At 46.4% G+C, this 26,933-nt stretch overlaps 1 protein-coding gene across 27 annotated transcripts in view; it reads left to right on the plus strand.

The window, feature by feature from the left end:
* The window catches only part of ARHGEF9 (Cdc42 guanine nucleotide exchange factor 9), a 184,620-nt gene that overhangs the window by 142,662 nt on the left and 15,025 nt on the right, over window positions 1-26,933 (plus strand). For all 27 annotated transcript variants that reach the window (XR_013938913.1, XM_080553826.1, XM_080553846.1 and 24 more), the window contains 3 exons: window positions 4,109-4,238; window positions 11,347-11,478; window positions 26,014-26,257. Coding sequence is in view for 26 of the 27 variants with exons in the window: in XM_080553826.1 (XP_080409952.1) it covers window positions 4,109-4,238; window positions 11,347-11,478; window positions 26,014-26,257 (506 nt within the window). In the remaining variant the exon portion in view is untranslated. The remainder of the gene's footprint in view (window positions 1-4,108; window positions 4,239-11,346; window positions 11,479-26,013; window positions 26,258-26,933) is intronic.

Here is a 26,933-nt window from a genome sequence, read left to right on the forward strand (position 1 = left end):
AATTACCCATGGATGTACTATATGATGCTACTGGTTACACTAGAAAAATTACTTAATTAGCAGTCAGTGGTCAGAAAGGCTTATTCCTTTATCCTAGAGAGGACCTCAGCCTGTAGTGGGTGGAGGGCCACATCTGCAACTCAAACCTGCCTATGCTCAGATCTTGGGAAAATTCAGAGCCCATTCTGCTTTTCAGCCTCATTCCATCTCTGATTTTGCCATTGGGTTTTAAGGATCAGAGGAGCACCTGGCAGTTTGATATCTTCCCCAGAATTTTACGGATCTCTACTGATGAGGGCAATCAACCTAATTACCTGACCTAGTGTGAATTGAGAATAGTACCTACGATATCAGTTATGATAGGTGAAAGAAGAATGAGGCCCCCTAAGAACCGATTATCCTCTACCTTGTCAGTTTTCTTTCTTTTTCCAAAACCCTTTTTAAAATGAAGTAGTTTAGAAAAAAAAAAAAAAAAAGAAAGGAAAAAAAAAGACCACAAAGTTTCAGAAACTTCTGCAAGTGTTTGATTTTTTGTTTTTGTTTCCCAAAACCAGCTCTGGAAGTGCACAGAAAAGTGACATGAGCAAAGAGGTACATTCATTTGCGATGACCTGGTTCACCAGTTTCACTGAGTGGTACTAGCTGAACGCTCAGTTAAAAATCACCAATTTCGATATGCATTTGGCTCCCGATCCAATTTCTTTTTTCCTTTCCTTGCGAGGCCAAATCAAACTTGGAGTGGACTCATGGGAATGTTGGGGTATCAGAAATCAGCTCTAGGATCCCAAACATTGTGGTTTCTTTTGCTCACCAGCCATGTGATGTCCCCACACATGAACTTGGATGCCTGGCTTTACAAGGGGGAGCTGCTAGCAGCCTCAGGGCGGGGAGGTCTGTGCTTAAAGTGACCTTCTCTGAATTGCTTGGTAGACATACCAAAGGGTATGTGGACAGTGTGATTACACAAGGGTAAATTATTTGGAAGAGTGCACTCCTTTGGGATGTTTTAAAATTGGCATGTGTTTAAGTGATCAGACAGAGTCATACTCTGCGGAGACAGCGCTTTCCTGCCATTAAGCAACGATTAGTTGATTCAGACTGAGAGCTCTTTTTTACTGGATTGTGCCTGTGATAGGACACAGCTATGGACACTTCATTTCTCTTCTTTCTTCATTTTCCGAGAAGGAAAAGCAGGATTGTTTGCCTTGCATTAGTGAAGTGTAAGCCCCCTGGAGCTGTAACACAGCGCACGTGTGGAACCTGTGGCTGCACAGAGAGCCAGCAAAATGCTGTGCCTTGTCTCAGCCCCGTGGCGTGCTGTGCCTTGGTTAGTGCGGGCATGCCCCAAAGAACTTGCTGACTTCTGGCGGAATGGCGTTATGACACAGGAATGCAGTGAGTTGCACCACACCATCCTGTGGTCTGGCTCCTCCAATTCCAGCATTCAAGGAGCCTGGGAGCAACCTCCAGGCAGCCCAGCTCGCGGCCCAGAGCACTTTATGCCATGAGCAGGGAAAGTGATGCGCAGGGAGTGTGTCTTAGCACCAGATGCCTCCACGTCAGGGCTGTACAGAAAACCCAGGCTGCCCCAGTACCTCTTGAAATAAAAACATTTTCTGCTTCCTTTGGGATTGGAGGTGGGATGAGTGAAGTCTGAGAAGAACAGCAAATAATCTTTGGGGAATGTCATGTTGTGGCAATACCAGACACAGGGAAAAGCCAGCTACCTGCAGGTTGGGGCACCGTCAGCGTCAGCGATGAACGATAGAAACCAAGAAGCCAACTGGGGAGCTTCAGCTGGGCTCCTTAATCAGGTGGTGAGCTGTCCTTGTGCACTTGCAGTTTGACAGTGCTTGTAATTTGATTGTGAGTCTGAAACAGAAGCTAGAATAATTTTCTGGTGGGCTAATTAGTGGACTAATAAAATGAAATCAGGCCCATCGCTGGCTGGATTAGGAGTCTCTTAGGCACTCTGATTAGAATTTTGCAGTGTAGAAAACGCTGTTTAAATCAATCGAACCATTTACAGAGTAAGGCAAACCTCAGAAAGGGCCCTGAGTCCCAATGAAAGTAATTGCTAGCTTCATCTAAGAGTGGGACATGATATTCTTTTTCTTTGCTACCTCCTCTTCACTAATACGTGCTTGTAGAGCTGTGCATCTTCCCTGTACCAGTTCAGGACAACAGCGCTGAAGTCAGAAACCTGACCACTCTCCCTCAAGTTAGCATGCGATATTAGGCAAAAGTCTAGGGTTGCATCCTGACTGAGCCCAGGAAAGGGGTCACTGCATCCCAAAAGTAATCAGCAATTTCTTTACCTTAATTTTATAGTTAATGTTAGCCTATTATTAATTCACTGGCCAAATGCTTTGCTTCTGTTATTTTTTTCTTCAAAGTTTTTGCCAGCTCTGCCGCAGACATGGGCTAGGAGCCCAAAAAAAGTTCAGGCATGACTCTTTCTTCATTACTGTGTGAATGAAAAATGTGCATGGGGTTTTCTCTTCAAACAGAACATTAGAATTAGTGAATTAGCATTACCAAGATAAAACCCAGCTTGATTGGCATTGGCCCACTCCACATGGAGGCAGGCATGAGGGTGTTTTCAAAGCCTGGCTCCCTTCAATTGCTCATTGTTTTGAGGCTGGTTCATTTGAATTTTTCACAAAGCCACATCTGTTCACCTCCTAAAGATTTACACCAGTTTAATATGAAGTAAATATATAAAGGTCCTAAGTGCAGCTTGCTGGTGTCCTGAGTGCTCCTGCTGCAGATTGGAGCTGGAATTAGGAGTGTGTGAACACGTTACTATATGGAGACTCTGCTAACGGGTGGACTGACATTAGCCTCCCTTGCAAAAAATCATTCTTTGTGTATCAGGCTGCGTATGTCAGCCCATCCTCTATTCTCCCTTACTTTGTTGAAGGACCAATCTTGATGCTTTGGAATTTTGTAGGATTTTTTTTTAACCCCAGCTAGAATTTTGACATAAGAATTGAATAAAAATTGAAAACAGATCTCAAGATTTCACCCAAGAAAGGATAGCAAAATAGCAAATAATGTTCTGTTGTATATTGTGTTGTGATTGTTTCTTAATATTTATCCTGTATGGATCAAATGGGAAAATGGACCTAAAGATCCACTCTAATTCACAGCACTCACCCCTATTTTAGCTGTCACCTGTGCAATCCTTTAGCAATAATCAATAAAGCCATTCTCCCTGCAGCTGCCCAAAATCACAGTTTTTCTCATTAGTCAGCAGTCAATATCAGCCCTTAAGTTACTAATAAATTATGGTGGCATTATGGCAGCTGGCCTTGTCTGTCTTTCTGATTAAAACGAACATTAAGGTTCCCTGGAATGGAAAAGAAGGCACAGGGTGGAAATCAATAGCATTGATTTCGCCATCACTTTTTGAAAAGACTGATCATCATCTTTGCTGGCCCTGGCGGGAAGCTATTTTCACTCTGTGTTATTACACTCACAGGCCTGTCCAGGGGAAAAAAAAGGAAAAAAAAAAAGGGAAAAAAAAAAGAAGAAAGAATTCTTTTGATTTGCTCACCTGAAGTCTGCAGTATGAGTGAATGCCACTGGATTATGCTCTGGGGCACTCTTGGAATCACCTTATAGCTTGGAAGAGGCTCTGGCTGACGTCTAATCAAAAAATATTTTCTAATACTCATTTTAAAAACATAAAAATCCAGGCCCAAAGACAGGCCATAAAAATGCTCGGACTTTCTCTTAGGATGTGCTTTAGCAAGCACCTTAAGTCTTTAGAGAGTGATACCCACAGCAGTTGTAGGTTGGGGTGGTAGAGGGCAGACCGTACCCAGTGGGGCTCCCTCAATGCAGACCATCTGAGAAGCTGTGGCCTTCTCTGTCTCATACACATGCTATTTTGGTTGTAAGCCAGCTGCTTTTTTTTTTTTTTTCAAACAATCCAGAAAGACATTGAAGTTGGAAAAAAAAACACATAATGATGATTGGCAAATCCTACCTTCATTTCTTTCTAAAAGGATGGTGAGATTTTGCTGCTGGTGATGACAGACTGCTGTACGTTTCCACTGCACATCAGGCTCTGTTTCATGGACTTCTCTCTTGTGTTTGACAGTGACTACAGGTATGTGGCTGCTGCTCTTGCCGTCATGAGGAACATGACTCTACAGATCAACGAGCGGAAGCGGAGACTGGAGAACATTGACAAGATAGCTCAATGGCAGGCCTCAGTTCTGGACTGGGAGGTACAGTACCTGTTCTGCCCTGATTAGGTGCTATAAACCTGGGAAAAGTAAATTCCATGCAGTTGTTGGAGCTACCCTAGACCGCAGAGTTCATTTCACACAACCTGGTCTGGGTATTTGTTGGAGAAGACCTTGGAACTGGGATTAAACTCAGGACAGAGGAGTCATACTTACAGACTTTGGAGATGATACTTTTGGGGGATGTAAAGCATTAATGGTACTCTGAAGAAAATCAAGGGTCCAGTTCCAATTTCATCAATACAAGTCTGAATTAACGTTTGTGATTACAATGCCGTTGTCCTGGGAGTAAGAGAGATCTGGATGAAACTCTTTGTGCATTCTGTCTCTGTGCTTTGTGACTGGGGAAGAAGTAGGAAAAGAGGTAGCAAAAAGCCCTGGAAATTGTGACAGGTTAAAAAAAAATGGAGAAAGCTTCTGTTTTTATGATTAGAAGCCAAAATGTTATGCTGAATTTAAGAGATGCTACTTGCACATTTAAACTGAGTTTCCACTTAAAGGTGTGTCTGAACCAACTCTGTGTGTAGCTGCGGTATAATTAATGAGCTAAGAATACAGAATCACAGAGTCGTAGGAGTTGGAAGGGGCCAATACAGGCAAGGCAAAGGCAGCAGAGGGATTCCCCACCAGCAGGCCTTCGCTCTCCTACATTTTTGCCATGTGCTTTAAAAGACTAAACACTTGTTTCCGAGCTAAACACTTGTCCTTTTTTTTTTTTTTTAATCCCTGAATTTTTTTGAGTCATTGTATGAATGTAATCTGTGAGTAGGGTTTTTGAGGCAGACGCAGGACAAATGTTTTTGTAAATCCCTCTCTGTGTTAAATCATCGAGCCATGTGTTTAGTAAGTAGGTACTTGCAGTGGTGGCATGGCTTCCATTCTTCCTTACGGTCATGAAGATTTGGAATAACTCCACATTCAAGTCAATGGGACAACACTCTATGAGTTAGTATATGGGAAAGATGCATGGTTTGTTTAATTATTCTTTTTCTTTTGGGGGGGGGGCGGGGGGAAGATCTAGGAAGGCTGGGAGTAGAGGGAGAGAAATGCAGGTACATCACCTAATAGTATATCCTTCTTGACTGAATTAGTATCATTGCTATAACGAGGGTTAGATTCAAGCCTGGATCTCCTGATAAAACATATAAATGCAGCAATCATAGCTGGTTCTTAAATTTTGACTGGCAGTGAGATGAGAGAATGCAGATGATTTGCTTGATTGTTTTATTGTTGTTTACTGGGAAGAAACCACTCTCTAATACTGACACACAGACTCATTTTCAGAATTAGAAAACTGCCTTCAAGGAGGCACAGGACTATTGGATACATCTTCAGCCTTCAGTATATTCTATATGATGAGCTAATGTGTGTCATTTGTAAGAAATGCCAAGACTCTCGTTGTAAATAAATCTAGATTAAGGACGGATCAATTCCTAGTCAGTGAATATTCATGTGCAAGTGGAAAGCCAAGGTGACCTCCACACAGGATCTGTGGGATAGCAGTTTCTTTTTCTATTCCATTAGTTCAGTTGATAATTCATTTTTATTTAGCTGTATCCTTGATAATTCATTCCTGCTTAGCTGTACCTACTCTTTATCTCCATTGTATCCTCAGGAACTTGCCAGTTCATTCTTCCAGGGGCTTATCCATTACTTCTCCAAATTTCCAAGCACAATATCGCAGCACCATCCTTCAGCTTCTCATAATATAACAGAACCTGCTGTTGCTGCTGCTCAGAGATCCAACAGGAATACAGTTGCTGCCCCCATTCACAGGAAAACACCATTCTTGCCATTTTTATACTATGTTTTGGATCAAGAATAGTCGTGGAGTTGTGGTGAGAACACTAGAGGATGAGAGCTGGATGCAGCAGAGGACTTTGCTGGATTCTTGCCTTTAAAGTAACTTCTGAATCATCAGATCCAGCCTCCACTTCACAGATGTCCGTGTAATGGCCAGGAGGATGCACAAAACCAAACCCAAACCACTCAGAAGTCAGCTGTAGTATAATGCAGGAAGGGAGCAGGATGCCAGATCTGTCAGATCTGATGCTTAGCTCTGTCCTCGATCTGTGCAGATGCTCTCTGCAGGCATTGCAAGCCCAGGCTGCTAACTTCCAACCCCCCCACTCAGCTGATCTCTATCTGCAGGACACATCTCCCAGGATGGAGGCCATCAGGGCTCCATTTCCTACCCAACCTGCAGGGGTTCAAGCCCACCTCTCCTACGGCTAGGTTGTTACGGAGCAGAAGAGGGATTTCCTGGTAGATATTCTCTTCCAGTCTGTGGGGAGTTATCTGGGTTGGAGAGCAGAAGACTGTGACTCCTAATTTCTCTTCGGTGGAGGACAGTCAGCTGAGAGGTGGTGACCCGATGTCAACTTCATGCTTGTGCAAGTGCTTATCCAGCTGATTTTAAATGCTCACTGAAACGGAGACAGGAACCCACAGCATTACCCTCCCATCTTCCTGTGGCCCTATTCCTGCTCTAATTAGCCTTTGTACCCAAAAGCACTCCTTTCCGTCCCTGTGTGTGTCACAGTGGCTTCCTGATCTCTCCAGCTGGCACAGCAGTGCAAGCAAGCAATAGCAGCATGGATCTGGAGTACAGCACAGTCTTGCTTGAGACAATCCAAAAAAAAACCACCAAAAAACAAAAAACAACAAACCCAACTACAAGAAAGGAGGAATGAGGAGAAAAACAGTTCAGGCTTTTTTCTTCCCCTCACCAGAAATTCATGCAGGGCACAAGATAGAGATGATCCCTAATTACTACTGTATTTTGCATTTGGTGAATTGTTTCAGCAGCAACCAAGGGTAAATGTTTAAGGATGCTGAAATACTTCATTTAGAAAAATGTTTTTCCGTAACATATACTAGCAATGTTGACTCTCTGATCTGAAATTGCATTTTAATTTCTGAATTTACCTGTGTTTTGTGATAGGATGTTGGAAATAGATTTTTAAAAAGAAGAAAAAAATCCAAGCCAAATAGTGAGTGCATATCTGAAATGGTCTTGTATACAAAGTGTGCATACACATATTCTTGCAAGGAGAGGGTGTTACTGGGAATGCACATATATTGCTGATCCTAAAACAAATTTAAAAAGCAGGGGGCATGTCCTAGCTAATCTGAGCAGAAGGGATTTTATTGAATCCTGTGGAGTTGTGCCTGTGTGTTTCAGGAATCATTTTAATCCCTCAAGATTTTCTGCATGGCCCCGTGAAGGTGAATTTCAGGGTCAGGATTTGACAGATGTGAACATCCTTCAGTTACCAAGGCCAGACCTTTTTTTCAGGCAGTCACGTAAGCAGGGGCTGCTGGTTTAAATTGCCAATGGGACCGACAGAGAGTGGCCTGACTGTAGTGGCAGCTGATAACTGTGCTGTGGCAGCCAGGGCACGAAGTCTGAGGAATTACTGGCAGCTCTGGTAGCTTTGTACAAGTAATGACTGGGCGAAATCTTCAGGGATGATTCAGATCTCGCTGACTGCTGTAAATTAGAAATAATCCCAATCACTTTGAAATGTGTTCCTGTATAATTTGTAGGAACATGGTCTTGACCCAGAACCCTGGATTGGACTGTTACCATGTGTGACTCACTTTTTTTATTTTGTAACTTGGATTTCCAATGTACAAACAGACCTAGAGAGGTGCTGCCCCTGCCTACACTAAATTCTCTAGTGCCTTTTGTCCTTTCGGTTGTTAATGGCGCAGAATATAGGGCTTCCACCACCTCCCGCCGAGACCTTTCAGTGTCTGAGAGCTCTTGTTGTTATGAAGTGTTTCCTGATGTTCAACCTCTATTTCCCTTCGCTCAGCGTCATCCTCTTACTTGCAGTTAAATATCCTTAGATCAAAACAGTGACATTTAAAGGCCGGTAGGTAAAACTGGTGCACACAGTTAGCTGGAGCGGGCTCAGACCAGCGTGCAAAGTCTCCTCTGGATCAGACCTGAAATGGGCCAGACAGCGCCCGTTCTGGGCAGCCTTTACGTGCTCAGTCCCTCCTTGGCCCCTCTGAGAGAGTTGCAGATCCCAAAGGTCACTGCATAATGTGTACATAGCACTATGAAGAGATTATTCCCCCAAAGCCCACCGTTTGGGCAGGTCTTTCTCAGAGGAGGGAGGCGATGTGGCAGGGCTCCCCGTCCCACGGACATCCCCAGGGAGGGGATCACTGGCAGTCCCCAAGCCAGCAGCAGCGTGTTTGGCACCGGAGAGAGCCTTGCTCATCAGCCTGCATTAGTCTTAACCTGCTATTTAAGCAGATTACTTCGGTTTATGTAGATTTCCAGATATTTCTACCCGAGATTCCCGTGGGTTGCCACTTTGGCGGGTTTCATGAGCATTATATTTACATGAAGGGAAAAATATATATAATTGAGAGATATAATGAACACCGTCCTTTTAAATTTCTTCCCATTCTTGTTATTTACTGGTCCTTTAAATCAAGACTCGGTGCCCTTAATTATGTAATATATTATAGTTGGCTTCAGCGTAATATTACGTTATTGAATCCAAGAATGACACGAAACGTGCTGTTTTCAAAGTGAGGACAGCCTGATGAGAAATCCTCCTGGGAAAAAATCACAACAGGGACTGAAACAGATCCATCTTTTCTTTTCTTCCTTTTTTTTTTTTTTTTTCCTTTTCCCCAGCAACAGAAGGTATCAAAAAAATGAGCCTGATGAAAAGGACAACATTTCTCTCGCTTTCCTTTTTCTGATCTTTCCGTAGCCCAGAGTGCTAATCAGCCTGTCAATCTCTAATTAAAGAACAGCAGTGTCAGGCAGAAGAGAGCCCTGCTCGCTGAATGCTAACTAGGAAAGGGGATTTTGTGCCCAGCAGTAGCAGCCAGGGGCTGTGCTAGAGGTGGGCTCGGGCACAGGGGTGGTCTGAGCCGCGACAGCCCCAGCCCAGGTGTTGCTCTTGGGATGAAGCAGCGGGACAGCCTGAAAAGGAACGCCTCCCTCCTTGCCCGCCGCTCTGCCCGGACCCCGTAAGCCCCTGGTAGGGATGCCCCGCCAGCAGAAGACACTTGGTGCTGTTCAAAGAGCACTGGAAACCATCTATTCTAGCCTATGGACTGTATACAAAAATGGTTTTCACACATACAAAATGCAATACAAATCCTATCGTTTCAGATCTGATTTTTTTTGTTTAAATTGCTTGCAGGGACGACACGGTTTGGATTCAGCTAATCAAGTAGAAGTGTTTACAGAGTCCTCTGTGTATCCTCAGGCTTGAGATGCTACCACAGGAGTAAAAGACAAAGCTGGTTTTCTATTTTTAGCAGACAGCCTCTTCTAGGCTTGCCCCCTCTCATAAAAGCTCCTGTCCGTAGGCTTGTATTAATCTTCTTCATGTAAGCTCACGTTTAGTCAGAAAAGCCCCCAGTTTCTGGAGCCCGTGTATTTCCTTCAGAGGCTTCTTTTTCATGGGCTTGCCTAGGCCCGAGCTTTCTCAGCAGCTCTCGGTCCCTGGTTTTTGGCCAGGAGGTACCCACTGAGATTAGGCCCTGCCACCACTCTGTGAGACCTCGTAAGGCCCATCCCTTCTGGGAATGACCCCCTGTGTGCCTGGGAAGTTATCTCTAATTAGGCCTTCGGATACTGCAGCCACAGAAAGGAGATAGAGAGGCAGATAAACACCTCGCTAAGGCAATTTGGAAGTCTGCTGCAGCGTGATGATGCAGCGACTTAATGAAGTTGCTGTTGTCACAGGGCCCAGGGACTCAGACAGTTGCTTCCAATCAATGCTGAGAGGTTAATTACACATTTACCTGAACAGCAGTCTGAAATCCTCACCGAGAAATGAGGAGTGGGGTGACTCTTAGTTGCTTTGGCACCTTCAAGTATAAGTGGAACCAGAAAAGCGTGTCTATCTAGATGCCCCCCATAGCTAGCTGAACCCTTACAAGCTGTTGGATGAGATTTTGGGATGCTCTCATCCTAGGATTGGCTCTAGTTCGGCATCAAAGCCAGAACTGCACTAGTTTCAGAGCCAAAAAAGAAAAAAGAAAGCGTTTCTTTCATTCTCAAATCCCGCTCCTTACCTTGTAGCTGAAGTCGTCCTATTTCCTTCTGTGGTGTTGCAGAGTGAGAGATGCCCACAGGGCAGGTGGTGGTGAATTCACCCATTTTTAATAAATAGATTTTAATTAACTTTTTAAAAAGTCCAGCTCATCCCAATTAGTGGAGGGTGACTGCATTTGTTCTCTCAGAGAGTGGGAGAGAGAGTGCTGTGTTTTCAAGACCATCTGCTCATGAATCCTTAAAAAAAAAATCGGAGAGGAAAACAAGCGTTAGCCGGAGGCAGAGAAAGGGTGAGGGCATTCTGGCAGCCGGCCGGGGAGGCCTTGCCAGCCGTGGGGCCAGATAGATTTTGGGAGATGGGGAGCTCTGACAACCCACGGGAGAGGGGACTGTCATTGCCTGAAAGGGTGGGAGGAGAGGCAGCAGTCTGGAGGGGTGAATTTTGGCAGCCCCGCCGGTGAGGGAATTGATATCCCACTGCAGATGATTTTGGTAGCTGGCCTGGTACCTCCAGGGGGGACTTGCACTGGGATCCTTTTCTACAGGGAGAGGGGGTGACGGGGAATTTGCTGCGCTAAGCACGAAGTGGGCAGGAGGCAGGGGTTGGAGGGAGCTCAGAGCGAGGGGGCTGCAGTAGCCTGGTGAGAGCGGGGTGCTCTGCCGGGGCAGACCCAGGGGCTGCGGGGACAGACAGGAGGCCTCGTGCCCGAGGGAGCCCCGCAGAGCTGCGGGATGGGCACCTGCAGCAAGAGCTGGGGGTGGCAGAGCAGGGGGATCGGGGACGGTGTCCTGCAGCAGCGGTTGTGCTGTCCCATTGCTCGTTGCAGGGTGAACCATAATGGCCGTGCTTTGAATGTCCACACTTAAGTGATTTCCTTTCGTTCAGAATGATTCCCCATCCCCAGTCTCTGGTCGGAAGTCAGACAGGGCAGCTTTGAGAGATACAAAAGGGCCAAAATCTTATTTAATTATTGCCCCTCCCTGTTCTGCAAAGCAAAGCATGCCATGGCTGGGAGCAGTGGCTCACGTGGCCTCATTCTCTGTGCCCTCCAGGGAGATGATATCTTGGACCGCAGCTCAGAGTTGATCTACACAGGAGAGATGTCCTGGATTTACCAGCCTTATGGACGGAACCAGCAGCGTGTTTTCTTTCTCTTTGATCACCAGATGGTTCTCTGCAAGAAGGTAAGGACATCCAGGGAGAAAGCAGCACTGCTAAGGACATGCTGGGGACAGGCTTTCCATTCCAAAGTGGTTTTTAGGGCAAGGTGGCTGTTTGCTACGTGTGCAGAGGACATGGATAGCGCCACATGCTAGAAATACTGAGTTACAGGATGGTGAGTATAATATGATAGAGGGTTTTTTATGCTAGTAGCAAATCCAGCTTCCACTTGTTCTTTTCATGCCTTTTTCTCATGTGCCCCTCGTTTTGGCTCGTTGCCTCACTTCTACTTTTGGGTTTTGGCTGCAACATATGATCCGAGATTAGATAGCCCTAGAATTTCTGTATGAACTATAAAGCCTGGCGCTTGGGCAGACAACTCAATTACTGCACCAAAGTGATGACTGTTGCCTCTTGAAGAAATACCAGGCAGCAGTCTGGTCTGTAACAGGGTGTATGTGCTGTCACTCAGTGAAATGGATTTTAAACCTCATCTTCATGTAGTTGCTGTGTTTTAGGGGACATCTCTGCCATGAAACCCACCACGAAGGCAGAGAAAGGTAGTGAAGGAACAATGCGTTGCAGTATTGATAGCAGATGGACTGTGTTTTGGAGCGACTGTGTTAGGCAGCAGCAGCAGAGCTGTATTGCCATAGTCCCGGTAAGGTGATCCCAGCTTATTATCATCACAGCTGTTCAAAGCAAAGCGACAGAGATCGTAAGTCCTGGGCGCCTGCATCTGCTGGCAGACCGGGACTCACTGACGTTCGCACCACAGCTACACCAACACCTGCACAGGGGGAGTCCCCTGGACCTGCTTCAAGCGGGAGCGAGGGCGCGCCGCAGCTGCCTGCGGTCGAGCACACCAGGGCTGTGCTCCTGTCATGCTGGGTACGCCGAGGAGAGGCTGAGCGAGACCCGCGCCGCGTGGCAGCCCTCCGAGGAGTGCCCTGTGCCGCAGGGAGCCGCGGGGGTGGGGGCGTGGGTGGCTCCTGACTCACCGCGGCATCACTGCCCGCTGCCGCGCCGGGGCCTGTGCAGTTCAGTGGGTGGCACTTGCTTCTCCTGAGTCACGGCTGACTGAAATTTTGCCTTCTGGAACGCGTGTACTTCCCCCCCCCAACCCTCCCCGTTGTGCTTTTCACATCTTTCCCATTTCTGTTAAAAACAAAACAAAAAAACAAGCAACAATAACAACATCAGATGTTCGAAGAACTGTCAAAATGAGTGGAAATGTACAGCTGGGTTTAATTTTTTTTTAATCTTGACCTCCTAAACTTTGATTGTGATCCTGAATTTCCGATTCATATGGCAGCATCCAGTTTGGCTTGTGCTGGGTCTGATCCAGAGAGGTATCAAGCATCGCCCCCAGCCCCAATTCACCGCAGGCTGCTGGGGCTCGAGAGGTTGGATCAGTATGCAGACAGTGCTGGTGTGTCCTCTTCCCTTATGCATTCAGAAGGCATTTTGTGTTGTACGAGTGGCAATGTCACACAAGAGATGCCTTCGCAGGAAAGCACCCTGCAGATTTTTGCCATCTCAGAGACAGCGTGGTGGTTCTGGGTCTTCCTGGCAGCGACCGGCCCCGTGGCAAGGTCGGGTGGGCTCTGCTGCCATTACTGAGGTCCTGGGGGACACGGGGCTTCAGGGTGATGGGGCAGAGGGGGGTCGCTCATCCAGTGAGCCCACGAGCACAGGGACCACGCCAAGTTGTATTGTCTCCTTCTGCATCTGCCTTTCCAGCGCCGAACTGCAGTTTTTGTATTTCAGAGTGATGGGGTAGGAGGGGAGAGGGGGTTACGGCTGGACTTTCCCATCTTGATAGTGTTCTCCTTAAAGTTGTTAAGAAACATTTTTCAAGGACAGAATTCAGAGGAGTGTCAGCTCATGTTTTGGGGTCATGTATCCTATATAAAGTAAATCGGACTGATTTGTAGCCTGTGTTGGTTTGACCAAGTCAGGCTCTGCTGTTGCAGACCACAGCAGGCACCCAAACCTCCCCATTAGTGCCAGTGCCAGATCCTGCAGCTTTCTTAGGGAAGCAGCATTTATATCAAGGTGCAGGAAGCCAGGGGTCAGCCTCCTTTACCCTGGGCTTTAAAATTATCCTCTGAGGAGATGAAATAGGACCCACAGGCTACCAAGAGATGGGAGGCGGCAGGTCTGCAGGGGTGCTGGTGCTTCATCTGGCCGGGGTGGGCAGAGCACCACATCGCGGGGTCAGCTGCAGCACAGCCTGGTGCCAGTCATGGGAATCAAAGTGCTGGAGAGCGGCACGTGGCTTGCAAGATGCTTTCCTGTCCCACTTGCACAAACCCTCGGGGAAAAGAAGTTGCTGGAGTCCAGAAGGGCAAGGCAAAACGCCCAAGTTTCAGATTTCCAGAAGGTCTCAGAGTCCAGACTGGTGCAGGGCTGCCAGCTCCTCTGCCTTGTGTGCAGGGAGAATTAAATCTTTCAGAGGCTTCCAAAGCAGCGGACTAAACAGGACTCCTGGTCTTCCAGAGACGGGCAGTGAGAAAATTCACAAACAACCTGACCTATATTTTTTGTGAGGTTTGTGTGGTTATTGAGTCTGATCAAAACTTTCAGCTCTGGTACCAATTATCCTGGCACATCTCGGTGAATCTTCCTCTTCAGTAAGTCTTCTGCATATGTGGCTTTTCTTCAGATACAATAAATTAGTAGGCGTGACACATCTTTAATTGTGACACGGTCTATTTGAGAAAACATTTTTTAATTATAATGGTTGAATTTTACCTGTTTATTGGTAAGAGAGATTTTTAATATAAATAAGGAACTAAAACCAATTTCCTATTCAAATATATCACAGTTGCGTTAGCTTGATGAAAGCGTGCTAGATATCCTGGGAGGCTTGAGGAAGACTAGAGTATATTTCAGGCAAGGTCTCCCACTCCTCCTGATCTTCTTAGCAGTTGCCTGCACATATTCCTCACCTTTAATACCTGTTGTCTCACTGGTAAAACGTTGCAGCTGCCACAGCTCAGTGCTCTCAGATCTCTTAGTTAATGCATATGGATTCGTTGGCTTGGCAGATGCTGCTCCATGAGTTTCTGATGGAACAGATACAGCCTGACTCCATAAGCTTTGTGACAGTTTTGGATGTTCGTGTTCTCTATTGTTTGCTTGGAACTCAATTGTCTACAAAACTTGTCACGCGCTGGGCTCACAGCACTCACCAGTGCATGCAGTGGGTGATGAAATAATTTCGATGTGGCAAATACTGGCTGGAATCAGCTTCACCCCTCTGGGCTGAGGCGAGGTGTTAGTGGCATTCGCTGATAGCAGCAGGTGCACGTCAGGTCCAGGACGGTGGTATATGAATTCCTGCAGCATCCAGAAAAGAACCGGTGAAAGCCAGTTCTTTCTCTGCAAAAATTTCATCAGCTTTCTGCTTCCAGCCAACCAACGCGCGGGATATCCCAGTCCCTAGAGAGCACGCTGCTCCTTGCATGCCCATGACCCTTGTGTGTGCCTGTATGACAAGCTGCTGATCCTCTGGGCACGCTGTAGTGCTGCTGAACCCAGACAGAGTACCAAAAATACATCTTTATCCCAAGTAACAACTTTCTTTCATTTGTAGCCATTATTTAATAATTATTATTTATTTTGCTGCTCGCAAAGCAACACGTCCCCTCCCTATGTAAGTTTGAGTTTCCTTCCTAGCAGCCCTGCTGTCAGCTGGGGAGTGCTGAGGACTGCTTTGTTTCAGCTGCTGTGTCCTGTGTTGCTCTAAAGACAAGGCAGAGCCCACAGTCTCAAAAACCATCTTTCTTTTCACCATTCATGTGTTGGATCGTTTTTTTTCCACCGGCCGTACATGCAGGTGGCCTAGGAGGGTGTCAGCAGGCTATCATGTGCTACCAAGAATTACCATTCTTCTTCCTCCTGATCCATCCAGTGTCGCCTAAGGAATTTGGGAATTTAAGGAATTTAAGGTCTATTGGCCACGTCAGTATTTCCAGTATCCACCTACCTGCTTTGAGCAGCAGTCAATGTATTTCCAGATAAACTCTCTGCTTTGAATTCTGCTTTGAATACGACCTACTTTCTGAAAGCTTTGCAATCCCTTTCTTTCTGTTGATGTCTGAAAATCTTTCAAGGTTGTGGGGTTTTTTCTGGACGTCTGGCCAAGGCGTTTCTGTGAGGGAGCCGACTCTCAGCGTGATTCTTCCCAAGATCTTCGCACAGTTGCTCCCCTGCTCGATACTCCTGCAGAGGATGATCAGTAATGCCAGGCAGGAGCTTGCTGATCAATATTCGCTGCATTTATTGGTTGTTCCCAAACACTTCAGGCAAGGTTTCAGCATCTACCTCACCTTTCGAAATCACAGGCGTCCGCAGCTCTCTGCAGGTTGCTCTCTGCCAGCATGAGCTGCTCTGCCCCAGAGCGAGAAGTCCCAAATGCATTTCCGTGACCATCGTGGGTAACTGAGGGGCCTTCAGCCACAAACCTCATTTGTGGAAATGAGTAATTACAAATGGCTGCATATAAATATGCCTGGCAGATGTTATGTCCGCCAGTATGGGTGTATTTAAGTCTTTCTTCCAAGCAGGAAACTTGCACTAAGATTTACAGGGCCTGCATGAATAAGAGCAGCAGCAGCAGGTGGAGGAGCTGCTATTGTGGCAGCCAGCTCTCAGTTTTGGCAACCATCTTGCAAAGCAACTCGTGTGGGAAGGTCTTCACAAAGAAAATTGATTTCTGAGCTTTACAGATAAATGTATTTGGCTCGGATTTTCCCATCAGAGACAGCACCAGTCACTTCCTAATATCACCATTAAATTAATTTCTGGTCCTAGGAAGTGAGAATTTTAGTCAGATGCAATTACTGTGTCAAGCATTCAGCAGCCTGCCTGCTGAACTGCCGGGGGGTGCGGGCAGGCACTGCAGCGCGTTCCCAGAAGCTGTGGCAAACGGGGTGCACCGAGTCAGCTTGCCTAACAGTTTACGATTAAGAGCCACTGGGAGAATGATTTGGATTTTCTTTGCAAAGCTGGGTAACTTGTGGTTATTGGATTAACGTCAAGCTCTCCTAATGCATTTTCTGTCTGTGTTTCCTGAACCAGAGGTTGGGAGTTGGGAGGACAAAGTGGTGCTGCCTTCAGAAGAGGGTGTAGGTCAGTTACCCTAACCCAAGAACGCCTTTTGGAAAGGAAGAAGGGAATAAACTGTGTAGGAAGCAAGCACTGGCCTCAGTTTGACTTACCATATGTCTATAATCAGGAAAGAAGAATACATATTCCAGTGTGCTAACTGTAATTACCAAGAAATGAAGTCAATCCTTGATGATGTTAGCATTAAAAGATGTTGCCTTAAAGGCACAGGGTCTACTTTTCTTCTCAACCTGAAGCTGAGAGGGTTTGACACGGAGATGCTTCAAATTTGCAAATCATAGTACTTAACATCCCGGACTGTGACACGCCGTATTAATTATGATCATAGCTTGTTACGCTGGGGGATGCTCGAGGTGCTTACCATATAACAGATGAACATCTTTTTTTCTGTTCTGGGTAATAGGTTGGGTTTCCCCGGTGGGCTCAAGAGTACTGTGGCATTAGGCTGGAAATGACAGCATGAAGGAGGAAGGGTTAACAGCGTCTCTGCACCAAATGGTGCTTTTCTTCCACCCATGGTAGAACAAGGCCTTGGTGGGGCTCTGTGTTTCGTGTTTGCTGCAGCACCAAAAGAGCAGTGGCTGAACGAAACACACTTAGGTTTCATTTGCACTTTTTATGTGTCTCTTGTAATCAAGATGCAATGTAACCTCCAGCTCGTGCTTTATTGCTATTGCTGTCTTCCCTTGAGCTCTTGGAGCGAAGCAGGTTGGATGAGAAGCAAAATGAGACCAGTTTAATAGCAATAACCAGACAGCCAGACAGAAATAGCTGTGCTATAGGAGATAGAGTAAATAAGATAATCCTGTCAAACTCCATTGCAGTTCAAGTTTCCGAATAGGAAGATAAAAGAGACATTTCTGAGCCCTTTTAGTGTAAGAAGGTCTAGTTCCCATATTGCTTCTGCTAAAAAACACTGAGGTAATCTCTGCACCAAAATGCTGGCCCTACTTTTATGGCAGGCTAAATAGGTCTCACAGGGCTGGTTGCAAATCTTGTTTGCAAACACGGCGTGGCACCGGGACAATTCTTAGTACTTCAAGTGCTTTTTTCACCCACACGGAACACTGTTTGACTTTGGCGGCACCTCGCACCCTTGCTTTTTTTCCTCCCAGTAACGCAAACCTCCATAAAACACCCCATTTTGGGTTGGGGCAGGCCATGTTTTGCTGTTTTCAAACAGCAGCTCGCAGAGGCGCAGCGGTGTGACGTGCTTGCAGGTGAAGCACTTTGCAAGTTGAGTTAATGAGATAGCATGAGATGAGCATGGAGATGACCAAAAAACCATGCAGGGCTGAGGATGGTCTAGTCACAGCCCCAAAGAATAGGATCAAGCTTTTAAGGAACGGTGTTTCCAGAGCCCCCCGGAAGCAGCAGGGTCAGCAAGACTCAGGAAAGCTCCAGCTTGGAGGTAGGGGAGGGCTCGAGGTTGTTAGTTGCTAATTTAGTGGAAAAATCCAGAAAGGGATGAATTCAGCAAGTCATTCACAGTCAGTGTTTTGTGTTCTGGATGGGGAACAGATTTAGCCTACTCATCTAACTACACAGATATGCAAGATGCTGCACAGCGTTCTCTGTGCCTCATTTATCGCTCTTGCAGTTGCAGTGGGTGTAAATCTGGCCCACAAGCGAAACCTCAAAAGCTGAAAATGTAACCCTGCTCCCACTGCGTCCTGTCGGCGGCACGACTTCAAGCCCCTGGGAGCAAACCCGAGGGAACGGAAAGGCGGTGACGTGTCTGCGGGAGGGTTTCCCATCCCTTCCTGCTGTTAGTTCTTTGGAAATGCACTCGCCCTCGCCTTGCTGCTTCGTATCCAGTGTGACTTGGCTTTAGGTGGAACAAGGCATCAAAATGCCACTGCTGCCCCACTAAATGCATTGAGCAAAAATAGCATTTCCACATAAACGCTTTCGGCTCCAGTCCTCCCCCACTCAGATCCCACACCGCAGCTTCATGGAGCTGGCGAGGGTGGATCAAGCATCTCTTCCCAGACTCAGGAGACAGACACTGCCGAATAATTTGGCAGCAACCTGCTGACCTCCCCAGCACAGCTGTCCTTGTGCAAGGAAGAGTTACGCAAGCGGGCAGCACAGAGGTTTTGGTTCCCATATTCACCTGGCAGCCCCTGGGGCATCGTGCAGCTGGAGACTGGGCCCATCCGGGGCCATGCTGAGGAGGTGGTGTTGGCAGCCCCCGGTTTCTACAAGCTTTCCCTCATCGTGCTTTCAGATCGCACTGAGCAGCCCCCATTTCCCTGCCCTTAAAGGGTGGCTAAGCCCAAACCATAGTGTCTGACAGGGTGGTTCACGGTCACTGGCAGCCAGCCAGGGCTTAGATTTATTTTCTGATACCAAGATTGTTTAGAAAAACAAACAAACAAACAAACAAAAACACAACAGAGTTCATTGGGTTTTAGGGTCTCGTTTGGGCAAAGAGGCCCAGCTGTGCCGTGCACTCTGCAGAGGTCGGTGAGAACGGTGCAGGACTGTCCCGTCTTAAAAACCATTCCTCAATCAGATAAGTCTAAATGAACAAATGCTAGGGGAAACTGTGTCCTCAGCGTTCATGAAAACCAGGCTGTGCTGCTTTCTTCAAAGGGTTGCTTTAAGGTAAATTAGATTTTAAAAATGTAGGCGCTGAATCTTTTTTTAAAAGCCAAAGAACGCTGAAAGCCCTCATGACTACAGATACCCAAAGACATGGCGAGGTGGCAGCGTGCCATGCTCTCATTGCTCACGGCAGGCCGGGCAGAATGAAGATGGAGAGCAGGCAGGCAGGAAAATCAGGACAAATTTTGGGAGTAAATTGAAAAACCCTGCTCGCTCCCTCTGCTTCTTCCATTCTGCTCAGCAATCGCTGCTCAGGTCAGTGAGAAATCACCTGAGCGGCGGCTCAGACCCACAGCGTAGTTCAAAAGACAGCTCAGCCTTTCCCAGACTGTGGGCTGGTGTTTGGGTGTCATTTTTATAGACCCTGATTTAGTCTTTTCCCAATCTCAGCATCAACTCTTCACTATTTATCGACTCAAATCAATAAATCAAATTTAACTGCTCACCAATTTGTAGAGTTTCCAGCTTGGCAGGGTCCCTATTTTCAGCCTCATCCCTGAATCCCTGTTCTCCCGAAGAGCCCACCGCCTTCCAGGCACTGCTGCTTCTGAGCATGCTGCTGCCTTGCTGCCTCGTCTGCGCTGTGTTTCAGTTACGGGTTGTTTAGGGCAAACCCCGGCTTTTCTTTATCTGTGCATGCACAGCGTGATGCTCGTGGCTTTCCAGCCCTGAGGGCCGTTGCTTCAGCAGCAGCTCCTTGCTCCAGGCCATGTTCTGGGGTAAGGAGTAGTGAGGGAAGAAGCCCCTTGTGCAGTCACCCAGAGCAAAGTGTCTCGGAAAGCATCTACTGAGATGGCCTTCCATAAAGCTGGGGTGGGGATGGGGTGGCGGTCCCCAGCAGGAGAGCCACCCTGTGGCCTCCCCGCAGCTCTCAGGCTGCGCTCTGCCTGGCAGGGGGGGTGGTCCAGGGAACTCCAGAGCACGGTGTCTGCTGCCCCCGGGCTCTATCTGCCACCCGCAGAGCCCCCTCGCCGCCTGCCCCTGCTCTGCCAGCTCTGGGTCATGCAGCGTGTATCGCCGAGCTATTCTTGCAGGGCTCCGAGCTGTTGAAGAACCGCCATCAAAGGCTTTCAGTGTGCCTTTCACAGATTACTTATTTCCAGCTCCCAGTTGCCCTGTAAAATAAGAAAATACCATTATCCCATTATAGAGATGGGGAGAGGCTAGGGGAGGAATTGCATTTCCCTGCAGTCCTCAGGACCTGCACTCAAAAGACCTGCCTGCACCCATGGACTCAGTGCATCCTTCCTCCCAAAGCCCTTTTGCAGCTGCTTTGCCATTGGGATGTGCAGGATTTTGGTAGCCGGGAGGACCAACAACCTGCAAGTGTGATAAGAAACTTGTAACAGATTATTTTGTGGCTGGTGTTTTTTTATATTGTCAGTTTATAAGGGGATCTAATGACTCATGGCTGCAAATGGCTCTTCCCCTGCTTGCGTTTTACAGATGATTTGTTTTATGCATGAGAAGTAGAGTGTGACCTAGCATAGAGTAAACCATGGCTCTTGGAAAAAAAAAGTGCCATCCTCAAATCATAACACTAGCTTAAGACCTCACAGCCCCTCCCTGCATGCCACCCACAAAGCAGTATATAGGAGTTTCTGAAATGCATGAAAATGGCTGCACACAAAGGTAACAGGAGCAAACTGCCTGGTACATGCCCGGGGCCAGCTCCTGCTAGGAGGCTGCCTGGGAAGAGGACAGGGATGCATTATGTTCCCCGACACCGACGAGCAACCTGCGTGGTCCTGCACTGCAAGAAGCATTTGAATTGCTGAGAGCCTGCCCACGGCAGCAAATCCCAAAAGCACAACCCCTCCGTGCCCCCAGCTCCCGACAGATCCCACCAGGTCCCGCACCCCACCGGTGGGACCATGGGTGCAGGCAGTGCCCAGGACCTGCACAGACAGGAGCTCGCTCCTTTCTGAGCCCTCCTCATGAGCTCTTCCCAGGCAGAGCTCACCCCAAACCTTGCCCTGAGTGTTTGCGGAACAGGCGGCGTGCCCTTTTCCGCACAGGACACCAGCCTTGTGCAAGCAGAAGCAGGCGTCCGATGCGAGCAGGTTCCCTGGTGCGCAGCCGTGCCCTGTGATGGAGGGAGAGAACTCTTCCTCATATGCTGCATAATCTCTTAAATAGCTTTTAATTCTGAAGCCATCTCGCACTAGCAATTGACTGCGCAGGCAGATTGTCCTCCTCATGATTAACATCCTATTTCCTCTATTCCTATTCCCAGTGGCACGGGGGGGCGGGGGGGCTGGGTGGCTGCCGGAGGGCACAGCACCCCCCAGCACCAACAGGCAGCGCCTGCCTGCGGGGCTGCAGCCCCCGGTACCCGCGGCAGGAAAACCGTGATGGATTGAAGCTGGGGAGCAGGGGGAGAAAGCCATGCTAGGGCGAGTAGTAAGAGTTATTGAGCAATCTGATTTACGGGTGCAATCCTTTATATAGATGTCTAGATCCAGTGTGATAATTTGGGGGTAGGTGCATAATTCATCGTGGAAGCCACGGTGCAACTCCACATCTTCAGCTTTTCCAATTAAGGGCCAGCCTCGGCTTCCTCGTGGCAGTCACAAATTAGATTTTTTTTTTCTTTCAAGCCTGGCTAGAGAAAGTCGCCTCCCCTCTTCTGAGAGGGGGCAGTGAAATGGGAGCTTTAAGTCAGGGAGCAGGAGAAAAGGGCCCAGGCAGGTCCCACAGGCAGGAACCCCCCGAGCACAGCTGCTACCCCAGGCACAGGCACGTCAGCTGCAGACCTCTGAGAAAGCAAATGCAGAGAGCAGAATCGTCGTAGGTTTATGTAACGTGTCAAAACTTTGTTTTGTGCTTCCATCAAATATATTTTTTTTGGCTTCATCTTTTCCTTGTGAATTCTTGGTACATATTATGTGAACAGACTGCAGAGCATTTTATTCAGAAGAGCTTAATTAACCTCTCAGCTAGAGAAAGAAAAAGAAATCACAGAAGCTGTAGGGTAAAAAAAGATCATATTCAGACAAATAAGTGCAAATGACCTAAATGCATCAATTTTCTTAAGAGCCATGCAATGCAATCTGGATGCAGTCTGCAGAGACTGCAGGTTTATGTCACTGCTCCTCGTGTTTGCTGTCCCAGCCCGCGCCCTGGGGCTTCTCTCATACTGCCCCTGACGTCCATGATAATCCTACCTGCTCTCATCCCTTTTTGTCTCCATCTGTTGCCTTTCTCTTAGACATCATCAAAACGTAGAGCTGGGAAGGACCCCAGGAGATTAGCTATTCCCTTGCAGGATTAAGTATACTCAGATCTTCTCTGATGGATGTTTGTCTAACCTTATTTCTGAAAATCTCCAGGGAGTGCTGTCCCAAGGCTTCCCTATTTTGTCTGTTCTCCTGCATATCAACTCTTACAGCTAGAAAGATTTTTTTCCAAGTATTTAATCCTCTTCTCCCTTGCGGTAAATTAAGCCAAGCCACAATCAAAATGGAGAATAATTGATCACCAGCCTTCTTCGAAGAAGCTTTCCCATTTTGGAATACCAATAGCTTGTTCCTTTTGATTTATGTCCTTTCTAGATTAAACAGCTCCATCTTTTTTGGCCTTTCCCCACCAATCAGGTTTTCAGAGCCTTTTTTTCCCCACATTTTCTTGCACTTAATTAAACATATTTTTTTTGTATGACATCCAAAACTGGACAGTTTAACCAGCTAGTCTTCATGCTGGCTAAACTATAGCTAGATAATACTGTACTAATATAGCCAGCATATAAACAAACCTAAATCCTGGAGTTTAATAATTTCTTCCAGATTCTCTTCTATGGTCTCCCTGGGATAATCACGAGTGATAGCAGCACGCTGTCCCTGCTGCAGGGGACATCATCTAGTTACAGTTATTAATCTGCTATATGGACTGAACTTTCTCAAACCCGGGTGCGTACAAACCATGCACTGCTGTGTGGAAAATAAAAGGGTCCCTTGAAAACTTGGGTACCAGTGCTGGAGTTCACGGCCAATGGGTGGGGAATGGTCTTTCCATTATGGAAGCAAGAAAGAAATGCACCACTGGCACAGGGCAGCGGTCCTCACTCAGATAACGTCCCTCACAGACCAGCTCTGAGCGCTTCTGATTTTCTGGGCACCTTTGAAGGGTTTCATCTGCCTCTATTGTGGAGCCTTTCTCTCCTCTGGTCATCCCCTCCGGGGCCCTTTCTCCAGCAGCAGATTCCTGCCAAACTGGAGGCTGGGTGCTCTGGGGAGGGTGACGGGAAAGAGGCTGATGCATTTCTTCTCCATTTGTTATTGAAAAGTCTCTTCTCAAAATGAAAGTGAAAGTGGCAGGCGGGAGCTTTGCACTTGCTGTCGTTCCCAGATTCCCCCATGTGCTTATTTAATGCTGAAGGACAAAAACACGCCGTTTCTTCTCTGCGTGGTTTTTGCAAACAGTGTAGATAGCTGAGCTTGTTCGTCCTGCTAGTGCATTTTCACCAACAATAATATTCCGTGGGGCCATTTTACTTCCAAAAGCACTCGTATGATTCCATTATCTCCTTATTGCTCCTTCAGTAACTCCTAGGCAACACCGTTAACTTCACATCCAATACGCAGCAACACCTGCAAAACCCAGGAGCTTCTGAGCTGCAGGAGCCCCACAGACGGCAGCGGCTGTTCCAGCTGCAGCCTTGCAAGGGAAATAAATGCATGGAGCGGCTCAGCTGAACGTGCCCACACCAGAGGCATTGTCCTCTGGAAGCCTAACAGCAGCATAAGTCTGTTTAAACATTCACTTAGCATTAGCTATTAAAAATAGCTCATAATGTTTTCTAACCCAAAATTGAAGAGGTAAGAGGGAAAACAATGCGTTTAGTATGTGCAAGGAAAAAGCTAGTGCACAGAGTATTGTATTTTCAGTACCAGATGAGGAGGATTGTGATCGTTTATTTTTTATAATACCTTTTATGAACAAATTTCTATATAACCATGAATATTGCACAGAAAAGTATGTCTGATCCCACTTCACCTGTCTCACAAGGACAGACTTCTTTGTTCTAGAAGTTTTCAACAGCAGCAAGTTTTTTCTTCTTCTTGTCTGGGAAGAAGAATATTTGTTGGTATAACTGATTTAAGGAGCACATCTTTTTCTTATGGGATTTGTTACCAAGTTTTTTGAGAATGTGGTAAAGATGAATGCTATTTCTAAGAACTAGTCCAAGGCTAAAATTTAAACCCAGTACACAGTATTGATTTAATTGAACAAGATTAGTGTGATGCCTAACACCTCTTATCAGCCAGGGGGAGGGGGGGGAGGGCAGGGAGGGCAGAGGGAAAGACACAATTTTCCAAATGTAGAAAAGTTTTTCCTGTTCATAGTCAGCCTGAAGTATCCTTTTCTTATGTTTTGGACAGCATCACTACTCAAAGCCTACATACTTGAGGAAGATATTTATACAACATGTTAGTTAATGGATGCTTTTTCCCCCATAGAGCATTTCAGCGGAGGGAGCCAAATTTTAAAGACTACAAGCTTCTGCACAGTTCATGATAGTTAATACTGTCTGTCAGATCCATGAGCAAATTTCCTAAAAAACTATGACGTATAATTTATTTTTCAAGATAAATGATTCATTTAAAATAATGCCTACTGCTTAACTTAAAAACAAACAAACAAACAAACAAAAAAAACCACCTCTCTACTAAATCTTGAGTAAGTAAATGTTGTACATTGATTTTCTTTCCTTTTAAATGAATCCTTTGGCATAGCGTTTATCTTAGAGCACTCTCAAAAATCAAAATGTATTTAAGTTAATTTAATACACCTAAATGTTATATTTTGAGAATGGATAGAGGAAGACAATCTTAACTGTATGTTTCTAAATTTGTCTTTTTAAATAAGCATGCCTTGTAACTTGAACCACCCTTTGTGGGGCCGCAGTTGCCGAAACACGGCGCTGCTGCACGGTGTGCTGCCGGCAGGGAGAGCAGGTTGCACTGGGCAGGTCAAACAGCCCAAGGAACTGCGGGTGTTCTTACCTGAGTTCTGAAATATTAATAATGAAGATTATTTTTCTTTATCCATCCTGGCATGGAGAATTGAGCAGTCGCTGATAAACAAAGGGGCAGGAATGATCAATCTAGAAAGCAGGTGAAGAAGAGTAGGTCTGGTTGTAAAGGCTATAAACATCAAGGAGGGAATAAGCAAAAATTTAAGTTGGTTAAAACCAGGGCATAATGGGTTAGAGAGAATTTTAAGGGTTCTTTAAGTTGAGAACTGGGCGTGGTTTTCTCACCGATTAATTGTGCAAGAATAGGAGATCAGTTCCAGGCAAATGGCAGAAATGGCAGACCCTGCCACTAAAAATGGGTCTGGACAAGAGAGATCTGCACGACTGGACCTGCACTGCCAAGCATGCACAAGCTGATTTCTCAAGTTTTATCCTTCCACACAGCCCCTTTTGCAGCACAATAATCCCATCAGGCCACCGGCCAGTGTTTTCTGTTTTCCTGTCATATGGAGCAGGAGTAACACCCTAAGCTCAATAAGAAGAGACTAAACCCATGTGAAATGATGGAAGAGTATTGTCTTCTAAAAGGCATTTTCTCATTCCTACAAGCAATATTTTGCAGCATAAGGATTTGTATTATTTTGCTGTGTTTTGTCTATGATGTCCGCTATTCATTCAGTCAGCAACAAATATATTCACAGCACACAAAGTTGAAGACTCTGACCATGTTTCACCATTGCTTCTTTCTTTTCTTCAGCCCTCCCATGAATTCCCTGCTGAGTCGAGGCTCTGTAAGTACCTTACAATCAGCCCATCTCTCCTTTTCTCTCTGCAGGACCTGATACGAAGAGATATTCTGTATTACAAAGGTCGCATAGACATGGATAAATATGAAGTGGTGGATATAGAAGACGGACGAGATGATGACTTCAATGTAAGCATGAAGAATGCCTTCAAACTTCATAACAAGGAGACTGAGGAAATGCACTTATTCTTTGCCAAGAAACTGGAGGAGAAGTTGCGATGGCTCAGAGCTTTCAGAGAAGAAAGGAAGATGGTTAAAGAAGATGAAAAGATAGGTGAGGAATATGAAATGGATCTGAAAGGAGATTGTTGATAATGCTTAATTTAGACCCAAGTGTTGGAGAAGCCCACCTTTTTTTTTTAATTGTAGCATTACAGTTCAAATGTCCTTGGTTGCTCTCATTGCCACGAAATAGGTCTCTTTCCAGTTCAGTTACTGGTATTTTGGGCCCTCAGTGAGAAAATTCTGCCCATAGCTTCAAGCCTGGACCTCCGTGGGTATTGTGCAAGAAAGAACTCTTTGGCCACCAGACCTCAGAGTCTCCTGGCTGCCTCATTTCTGCTCAAGTTAAGCACATCTTGTGCAGGGCAGGATGGCGGCAAAGTCCACGACTTATCAGCCATGCCCTTCCCTCAGCATCAGCCCATAAATTGACTGTAACCAGCGTCGGTTCAGGCTCAGTTTGTGTTGCTCAGCTGTAAAGCACTGGGCATATTTATGATACTGTATAAATAATAACGGGTCTAATCTTACTTTTCATACAGACCCTGCACAAGTGAGATTATAAGGAGGCCTGTCCTTTCAAGGAAGATTTGCTTTTCACTGAAATACCTTACGGTACACACAGCTCACTGGGTGATGCCTTGCCACCTAGGGAGTTCTGTGTTTGCTAAACAGTGCAGAAAATTTCCCCCCTCCCCAAGAGAAAAGGAGGCTTTGTAAGCAATCTT

Source organism: Anser brachyrhynchus, assembly GCF_964034855.1.
Source record: "Anser brachyrhynchus genome assembly, chromosome: 13".
NCBI lineage: Eukaryota > Metazoa > Chordata > Aves > Anseriformes > Anatidae > Anser > Anser brachyrhynchus.